The sequence below is a fragment of the Serinus canaria genome, chromosome 8 (genome assembly GCF_022539315.1).
Source record: "Serinus canaria isolate serCan28SL12 chromosome 8, serCan2020, whole genome shotgun sequence".
In the NCBI taxonomy this organism is placed as follows: Eukaryota; Metazoa; Chordata; class Aves; order Passeriformes; family Fringillidae; genus Serinus; species Serinus canaria.
Window position 1 is genome coordinate 15,885,128 of NC_066322.1, and position 9,637 is coordinate 15,894,764.

Consider the following 9,637-nt stretch of genomic DNA (forward strand, 5'->3'; position numbering starts at 1 on the left):
GGGCAGCCCGCGCCTCCCGGAGCTGTCCGTGGTGCTGAGGGCGGGCGGGGCCGCAGCCGCCCAGGGCAGCGCTGGTGGCCCCGCGGCTGGAGGGGCCGGAATCGCCCCGCTCCTGGCGGGCCACTGTCCGGCACGGGGAGAGCACTCACTCCTGGCCACCCCGCGGGCTGCCGCGGTCCCTCCCGTACAGACAGCCCTGCTACAGCCTCACGGCTGTTTCCTCATGGACTGTTTCCATGCTCAGCTCACCAACAGCCAGGTCTTTTCCAGCGGGTGCCGGTATTTCCCGCTGTTTGAGGCTAAGAAGGCCCGTCCCGTTCGTCTGACAACAGATGAGCTTGGTTGTTTGTTCACAACCACTTCCAGGGCCGAGAGCAGGTCCTGGCCTAGGCAAGGGCAAAGGCGGGAAAGGGACCGAGACCGCGGCAATTCAGCAGCTCCGCACCAAGTCTGGGGCGGTCGCGGCGAAAGCAGCTGTCCGGGAGCGGAAAGGGAAGAAACACGACCGCCGCGGCCGGCAAGGCGGCGCAGCCAACGGCGCCGAGCCGCGAGCAGTGCCCGGCCCCGCGCCGTTCACCGCGCAGGACGGGCGGCGGGAGGCAGCCCCACATCCCGGCTGGGCGCCCGGCTCTTTGTCCTGCCGCAGCGCGCCGTAATGCGGGCCTGCATGCCGGGGCTTTTAAAAAGGCAACGAAACTTGTTCCTACAAGGATGCAGGCAGGCGACCCAGCCGAGCAATTTCAGGGCAGCCTGACCTTGGGTGGCTCTATCCCGGCGCGAACGGGGAGCGGGACAAACGAAGAATTTACGTTTGCAGCCCTACTTCCCACACGGGAAAAAGACGAGCGGAAGAGAGCGATTCTTGCCCCAAACCTCCAAACACGCACTTTTCTGTTGGGTCTGGAAACACGTTTCAGGAGGGATAGCGGTTCCTCGCCCCCCTCCTCTGGCACCCCTGGTTTAGACACCGTCCTACACGACACTGGCAGCACCCAGCTCCGCTTCACTCCTCTTGCTCCTGTCTGCTGTCGTTCCCAAAACACCAAAAAATCCCTGCCACGGTGGGCGCGCCGAGGCAGGCCCTGCTGGTGAGGGGGCCACTCATCTACTTTGCATGAACTTTCCTTCCTTGTTCTCACTACTTTTCAGCGAGGTTATGCAGTCAAAACCGAGCCATCTAGAACAACGAGGTGAGACCAGCTTTTCCAGCTGGATTTTCTCCTGTAGGAGAGATTTGTTGCTTAGACTAAGGAAAAGGCTCTAACGAGTCCAAATTTCCTACCTCCTTCCCCAGCCCGCATAGCATGGGTTTCCCGGGAAAAGCTCGGCCGAGATGCGGGGCGGCCGGACCGCTAGGGCCGCTCAGGGACCGCTTCCGGTCCGTTCCGGCGGGGGGTATCTGGGGGCCGCGGCGAAGGCGCGGGGGAATACTCAGCAGCCGCCGCAACACTGGCAAAAACCGAAGTGGGCGTTCCCGACCCGCTCCCCTTTTGTTAGATCAAGGCAAAGGTCAATATGGTTTTAACGCGAATTTATTAGCACAGAAATCAGCAAGCCGCTCGCTAATTAGCAAAGCCCAAATAAACGTGCCCGGAGGCTTCTTCCCTTTTTTGGGATTTTTTTCCCCTTCTATCTTAAAAGAAAGGGGACCCATGAGCAAAAATAGAGGGGAAAAAATTAAAAAAAAAAAGAAAAAAGAAAAAAGAAAAAAAAAGAAAAACCAAAAAAAAAAACCCCGAAGAGCCAAACCCTCAGAGGAGAGGATAATATGGGACTTTATGAATGTTTTATAGGTAATTGCTGTATAACTTTCTAATTTCGCAGGGGGGTGTTCACCTCCAACGGTTGGAGACAGAGCAAGAGAGCCGTCCCCGGAGTCCAGAGGAGGGTCACAGCCCCCAGTCCCGACCCGTAGCCCCTCTGCCCCCTCGGGACGGCGGGGCTGCCCACGCCGGCACGGGGAAGGGAGGCACTCGGCAGGGAAGCTGCCAGGGGAAGGGATGGGGAGGGGGGAAACGGGCACACACAGTAGGAAAGTTCAAAGGCCAGCGGGGTTCGGGAGCTCCGTGTCCGCCGGGAACCCTCCGCCCTCCCTGCCTGTTTCCCCTCGTTACTCACCCCGACCGTCGGCGCTCACTGCCTGTCCCAGCTCCGTGCGGAGACAGCTGCCGGGCCGGGGCCATGTCCCCAAGCTCTGCACGGCCCCGTCGCACCCGCCCCCAAGGGGCTAGAGCCACTACCCTTTACCGCCCTGCCCAGGTGCTTAAAATAACAGCAAGGGGCTCCACACCTGCGGGGGATTTGATTTTCCTTTAAAATACGGATAGGGAAAAACAGCACCTGTTAAGAAACAATGAGCCTAAAATTCAAAATATATTCAATATAATGTTCAAAATAAAAAAGTGGCATCTGCCTTTTCTACTCCAAATTTCTTGAGTTCTCGTCACGGGGAAATTAGCTACCTTGAATTTTCGCGTTTGTTAAAAAAAGATAAAGTTTATTTTTTTCTTTTTTTTCCCCTGTGATTTTTCAATCGCAAAAAAAAAAAAATCTATATTTTGTCATCTAAGCATTTATTTTACTGAATCAAAAAAGACATGAAAAGGGATAGGGAAGAACCACGTTTGTTCGTTTTAAACTAACGTATAGAAGTGATTTTTTTCTCCTTTTTTGGACGACATATAATAAATATGATATAGCACTCAGCACTCGGTCTGTACAATTCTGTTCGCATTAGGGAGCATGCCACTTTTCAATAAAAAAAAAAAAAGGTAATGAGAAAAATCAGTGCAAAGTTCTCCGTTCCCCCGGTCTTCTCCGCCGGTCGGGGGTCGAGGCGCTCTCATTCCCTCTGTCCTCCGCAGCCGTTAGTCTCTCCGGCGGGCTCGGGCTCGTGCTCCCTCTCCCTCTCCTCCTCCTCCACCCCCTCTGTAACTCTCTCTCCGAGCTCCAAGTCCTGCCTCGCAGGAGCCGAGGTCGGCGGGTCGCCCCGCGGCTCTGCCCGCCTTCCCCCGCGTGTGGTCGTTTCACTTACGGGCTTGGCTCTGGGTTCACGTTTCAAGAGTCCCTGCTCTGACTGATCGCCTCCCTCGGTGGCCGGTGACTGCCTGCAGAAGCTCCTGCCCCTCTGCTTCCCCTCGCTTCCTCCTCTGCGGTGCTGGGGCTTGTTTGGGGACGGGGAGGGGAAGGGCTCGTTGCGGGGACCGCGGTGCCGTTTCACCGGGGGTGCGGGGTGCCGGGCATGGGGTTGGCCAGGGGGTTGAGGGCCGGCTGCCCGCCGGGCCCCAGCCCGTGGATCAGCACCCGCGGCACCAGCGGCCGCTGGAGCTGGGGGTGCGGCGCAGGGGGAGTCCGGTACATGCTGCTGTACATGGCTGCGGCCGCCGCAGCTGCCGTCGTGCTGTCCATGCTGCCCAGCAGGCTGGGGTGGTAGAAATAGGGCGAGGGGAACATCCGCTGCAGCGCTGAGTAGTTCCCGGCCTCGGCCAGCAGCTCCAGGCCCACCGCCGTCTGTCGCTTCCACTTCGTCCTGCCGGGGGGAGCAAGAGGCTGCAGGGCGGGCGGGGCAGCCAGGCCGCTTCCGCGGGGCTCCGCGGGCGGGAGCCCATCCCCTGCGCGGCCCCGACGGAGCGTACTGTCCCCGTGGGCCCGCACACGGTGCGATCTTCCCGGCTCTGCCCGCTTTCCCCGTCCGAGCCCCCCACCCCCCGACACATGCATACGGCGTCTCCGGCCAAATTAATAACCGCGGTACACGGTTAGATCGCAACGCGCTGACACTAATGGTTTGCGACAGAATTAGGGTGGCTGCAACCGTATGTAATGAGACAGAAAATTACGGCAGCGTTGACAGGAGCCGGACCCCCCAGCCCATCGCCGGGGAGGGCGCGGGGCAGCAGCCGGGAGCTCCCCGCACCACCCCGGGCTCCCGCGGGCAGAAACCCAGAGGCGTAAGCCCGTCCCCGGCCCCCCGAAGCCGCAGCCCTACGGGTCCCGCCTTACCTCCGGTTCTGGTACCAGGTTTTGACCTGCGTGTCGGTGAGGTTGAGGGCGGCGGCCAAGTCCATGCGGTCCTGCACGCTCAGGTACTTTTGCCGCTCGAAACTGCGCTCCAGCTGGTTGAGTTGATGGTCGGAAAAGGCTGTTCGTGCCTTCCGAGGCTTCTTGGCCCGCACTGGCGGGCTGTCCCGGCTGCTGCTGATCTCCCGATCGCCCTCCTCCTTTGTCCCTGTGAGTGAGCCCAAGAGCGGTGAGGAGCGGAGGGACATCGGCTCGGCCCCCGCCCCGCCCCGGTAACCGGGTCCCGCCGCCCCCTCCCCGGGGACTTCTCCGGGACACGGGGGGAACGGTCAGTTATGGCGGGGGCTGGTGGCGGGGAGCCCGTCCGGGGAACAGCGGGATTCTCGCTCTCCTTTTCCCAACTACAGGGCTTTCGTTATTTTCTGCCCTCTCCCCCCGGCCCGAAACGCCGGGAAATCGATCTGTCAATCCGGCTCCACTCGGGCCCCAGTTTGTGGCGCTCCTTGATCTTCCCCGCAGGAAGAACAATAATCTCCCTAATTGACCCACTGGGGAGGTTGGTGCACACAAAAATGGCCAGACCAGACTGTACATCTGGTTTGGGGACTCGTATGCTAATGCTAAAAGAGCAAAATGAGCTGCACTGGCGGGCACCGTGCCGCTCTGAGCCTGGCGAAAATAGCTCAATTGAGCAAAATTAGGAAAATTTGTCCTGTTGCCTCTCGGCTGCACCGGGCTGCCGGCGGGAAGGACAGCTCCGCCGACACCGCAGGGAAAATATACCCTCTCCCTGCTTGCCTTTCCTCATTCTTTTCCTTCTTTCCCCTTCCCACGCTCATACAGCTATTTTCACTTCCGAACCCCGCTCGGCGGGGGCTTCCCCATCAGCACAAAATCCCTAATTAAAAAGAAAAAAAAATTTGAAGATGAAGAAATAAACCTTCTATCCCGGCGCAGAGAAAACTCGAGGGTTTTGCCAAACGCACAAAGCCCTCACATCTCACTATGCAGAGCGCCGGCCGAGTTGTTGTTATCATTATTATTTTATTTTTAATTAAAAGTTAGTTGGGTTTGTTTGGGTTTGGTTTGTTCTTTTTTTTTTCCCGCTTATTTGCTATTAACTAGGGAAGTAGAATTTTTCATCTTAATTTTAGAGCGAATGAGCATAAATAAAAAGGCTGAATGCACTAACTGCAGCTGAGCCACCGGTTCTTAGAAAGCCAGAGAATCATTTATGTGCATTTGCATTAAAAATAAATACAGTCTGATTTCCCATGCGATCCCACTGCTCGGGCTATTTCCTAAAACGGGGAAGCCAAATTAAAAAAAGAAAAAATTTTAAAAGAGAAAAGACCAACAGATACTTAAAAAAAAAAGGAAAAAGGAAAAAGAAAAAAAAGAAAAAAAAAAGAAAAAAAAAAGCGATTTGATTTCATTTCCTACCGACCTTATCCCCGCGGTAGCGAGGGTCACTGAGCGGCCCCGGCAGAGCGAGCGCTCCTGCCGCAGATTTCCTCCCCGATTTTCGTTCCACCAATGCGGCCGAGCACCGGGGCGCCGGTTGTACCGGCGGCCGGGCCGGTTCAGAGCCGAGCCGTACTCACCGTGGCATTTGATGTCCCCCTGCGTGTCGTCGCGCTTGTCGAGCTTGGCTTTACCGTCCTCCTGCTCGAGTTTGGGCCTGAAGCTCTCCGGTGCCGCGCTGCCCTCCTGCTTGGGCGTATGGTGGGGAGAGGGAACGCTGGTACTGTAAGGTGCACACGCCGCTAGCGGTTTGCTGTCGCCCAAAATGTCCTTAATTAAAAAAGAAGAGGTGGAAGTCCTGGGGCCGGAGCTGGCCGAGCCCAGCTGTGGCGGCGGTGGCTGCGGGGGCGACGGCTGCAAACTCGTCGGTGGTGGCGGCGGCGGGTGTGGGCCGAGGTGGAGGTGGTGCGGCGGCGGCGGCGGGAGGCTCTCCGCCACCCCCAGGTGCGGCTCGGGGTGCTCCATGCTCACCGAGATGGGCGATGAGGGCGCCGTCCCCACCGTGTCGATTTCCGAGCAGGGGGACGGCGTGGCCTGGCTCCTAAAATCCGCCGGCCGGCCGTCGCCGTGCGAGCGAAAATCTCCGTTCATGACTCCGGGGCTGCCGGTGCTGCCACCCGACAGGATCGTATCTATCCCGAAGCTGGACCCGCTCGGCCCCTCCATGGCGAAACGCTCAGCGCCGCGTCCGCATCCCCGTGGGCGGCCGCGGGGGTCTCTCACCGGGGGCGAAGGAGAAGGGATGGGGGGCGGAACCGGGTTACCCCAACCCGCGCACCGGCGGCGCGATCGACATTAACTCGGGGCCCCCGCCGAGCCCCGCATCGCCGCCGGGCCGGTTCTCCGCTAACCAACTTTGTTGCGGGAAGTTGCGGGCGCGGAGCGGGGCGGACACCGGCCACTGCGGCGCGCCCGCCCGTGCCCACCGAGCTCCTCTCGGCGGCGGCGACTCCCCCCGTGACGTCACAGCCGCCGCGTCCCCCCCGCCGTTTATTATAAACCCGGGCTTTTGCCGCCGCCGCCGCCCGCCCCCATTGGCGGAGGGCCGAGAGGGGGCTGACGCAGCGCGGGCCGCAGCCAATCGGCATAGGCGGCTGGGACGGATGCGGGAGGGGGGCGCGCCCTCGCTCCCTCCCGGGCCCGTCCCCGCCGCCGCCCCGTCGGGCCTCGATTCCCCGGTCGCCGGATCCGATCCCCCGGAGAGTATCATCCGGTGTTCCCGGGACGGTTCCCCGGCTAAATGTCAGAATAATAGGAAGTGCCAGCGACAAGACGTCGTATTAATCCTGATGAAGCGGCGTGTCAAACTAATTAGAAGAGTAATTATAAAGGTGATAATGAATGATTTAGAGTTCTCCGAGTTTTATTTTAATAGTAATTACAATTTCTAAGGTCCTGTGAAGCGCAGCCCGACATCCCCCCTCCCGGTCTGCAGTAGCCCCTAGACCCGACCAGCCCCGACAACATCATCCACGATCGCAGACCTCGGGGCCGCGGGGGAACGGGGTACAGCAGTGGGGGAGCGGGAAAGGATTCGGGCAGGATGACTGCAAGAGGGATTTTGGGGGGGCTGGTGTTTAGCGACGGCACTAAATACTGCCGTGTGTGGGGGGTCGCTGGCATCCCCACTCCGCATCCGACGGCTGTCCCGGTGGTGCGTGCCCACTGTGGGCCTGGAGCAAGGTTCGGGGATGGAGGACACGAAGGTCCCTTCTAAACCCGCTCATTGTCCTGCCTGCCCCGTAACCGGGAGTGCCCAGTCCGGCCCTGCACAGTGCTGCTCTGCGGGTGTGGTGGCAACGGGGATGCGCTTCCATCAAGCTTCCCGCCGCTTTTTGTTTCCTGGGTAAACAGTCCTGCTCAGAGGTACGGAAGGGTGCAGGGAGCGCACGGGAAGCACAAAGAGCACGAGAGATCGTGTTAGGCCGGTAACTCGTTACGGACGTTTGAATCCGACGTGAGACGCCGCTGCCCCGGGACAGCGGGGTGGGATGAGAAGCTGCGCCCCGACACGAGAGGTGCCGATGTGCAGGGTGCCGCGGCCCTCCGCTCCGCTTCCGACGGCTTGGGGCCTGCCTTTCCTCGTGAGGAGTGGGGCGAGGTGTTTGTGGTATCCTCGCTGGTAAAATCCAGGTGCTTCCCTGGGATTCACCGGTCACCGGTGCCCTACCCAAAGATCACCGGTCCCCTCTGGGTACCGCGGCTGGAACAGGTCCCGGCCTCAGTGCCGCACTTCAGAGAAGGCTTTTCAAGGCTTTTTTCAGGAAAGCCGGCCCACGGGTAGCCTTTGCTACCAAACATCTCCCGCTGCATCCCAACGGGCCCGCATTGCCGTCCCCGCTCTACGGGAAGCCGGGGACAGCCGGTACGGTTTGCCGCCGGGCTTGAGGCGCCGGTGCCGATCCCGGAGGCTGGTGAGGGAGCGGAGTGGAGGGCCCCAAAGAGCTGTAGGGCCGCCCTTGTCCGCTGGGCGGCGGTGGCGGCCGCCCCCGTTGTCCCCGACGGGCGTCCGGCGCGGACGGGGCCGGAGGCAGCGTGGCGGCCGCAGCCCGGGTGCGGGCAGGACTGGCAGCACGGCGGGGTGGGCTCTTATCAGCACGTTCCTACAGATCGGGGCATCTGAAGGAACAAGCAGAAACAAAGAGGAGAGAAGAAGAGGTGAAACTGAGGAGTAGACTGAGAGAACAGGAGAAAGGGAAAAATATTTAAATATCTGCGAGTGCGCAGGCAGGTTTTCCTGTAGCAGGGAAGCAGCCCGCGGCGCTTACGTTTATCTTGCTGTCTTGGTTTGCAATTTACCAAAACTATGTCCTAATTATCCCTGGGGGAATGCGGGATCCAGGGTAATATGTTACACTAGCGTAATCCTTTAACTCACAATACACTTCCCCGTCCCGGAATCGGGATTTAGGGCTTAAAGTCATGTTCCTGAAGAGTGAACACCGTTCATTTCCTTCCTCTTATTTTTTAATCCTCGACTCCATTGTGCAGAAATATTTAGGGGAAAGCGGCGGCGAGTCCCGCCCCGGCCGGGGCAGCCGCTCTGCTCCCGGCCGGGCTCCGCTGAGCCCGGAGCTCCCACAGCCTCAGCCTGGCCTGCTCCTCCGTGATCACCGTCGGCTGGTTCGGATTCCCGGAGCGCTGATCAGCCCTACGCGGGGGCATCTGACGCAAAAGGCCTTCCACCTCCTGCTGCCACCCTCTGCGGGCGAGGTGACCAGCGGGACGCTCGTTGTACTTGTTGAGGCCGGGGGTGGATCATGACAGCTCCCGCCCCGTGTCCCCTAAGCCCCTGGCTGGGTGACCCCCCCTCCTTTCCCATCTATCCCACCCGTCTGACTGCGGGCAAAGCCACGGCGCTCCCCCTCCAATAAATCAGCAACTGCCGAATCAAAGCGATGAGCGAAGGTGCCACTCAGAGGAGTGGGACAGGGCCCCGCTCGTTAATTAGCAGGCAGCTAATTAGAGCGGCACTTAGAGCGCTAATCAATGGCCCGATGGAGGCTGGGGCAGCGAGCGGCAGGGACGGGGTATCATGTGCCGGTTCGACGCCGGTCCTTGCCTGAGGGGCGGTCCCGGCCGAGGCGCCCCGGACCTGCCCCAGGTTCTAGGAGCGGGGTCTAGCACTTGCCACCTTGGCCCCCCACGGGAAGCCCGCACCGCATCGAGGGGGACCCCCGAGGAGCGGGGTGCGGGGCCCTGGGGGTGTCTCGGCCAAACAGCTCGGGGATGGCACGGTGCATCATTTCGGCCCCGGGATGGGTTACCTCCTACTCGAATTTTGGTGCGCAGTCGTGCTGGCTCACTGGCAGCACCGCAACTCGGAGGGAAGGGGGGCTGAAGGGGACCGGGAGGGGCCGAGCCCGTGGTACTGTGAAATTTAACAGTCTGAACATCCCTTTATTAAAAGCTTCTGCTTGACATTTACACTGTGCCAACAGACTCGCCGTCTAATCCAGGCGAAAATATATTGTACCTCGGAGTAACTGGGGCCGTTGTGAGAGACGCTACAGAACGTTTCCAAGCGGGAACAAAACGGCGCGGAGCAGCGCGGAGCAGCGCGGCCACAGTCCGTTCGTCCCAGCCAGACACG

At 60.1% G+C, this 9,637-nt stretch overlaps 1 protein-coding gene across 1 annotated transcript; it reads right to left on the bottom strand.

The window, feature by feature from the left end:
- Nucleotides 1-3,216: 3,216 nt before the first annotated feature.
- On the bottom strand, nucleotides 3,217-6,210 carry BARHL2 (BarH like homeobox 2). The gene is made up of 3 exons (XM_050977537.1): nucleotides 5,625-6,210; nucleotides 4,003-4,228; nucleotides 3,217-3,529 (listed from the first exon to the last, which is right to left on the bottom strand). Exons 1-3 carry the CDS (start codon nucleotides 6,208-6,210, stop codon nucleotides 3,217-3,219), a joined length of 1,125 nt encoding a protein of 374 aa, XP_050833494.1.
- Between the last annotated feature and the right edge of the window lie 3,427 nt (nucleotides 6,211-9,637).

Coding starts and splice junctions, on each gene's coding strand:
- BARHL2 (XM_050977537.1), bottom strand. CDS start 6,210: ATGGAGGGGCCGAGCGGGTCCAGCTTCGGGATAGATACGATCCTGTCG. Junction 4,229..5,624: donor GGGGGACATCAAATGCCACG/GTGAGTACGGCT, acceptor GCTCACTCACAG/GGACAAAGGAGGAGGGCGAT. Junction 3,530..4,002: donor ACCTGGTACCAGAACCGGAG/GTAAGGCGGGAC, acceptor TCCCCCCGGCAG/GACGAAGTGGAAGCGACAGA.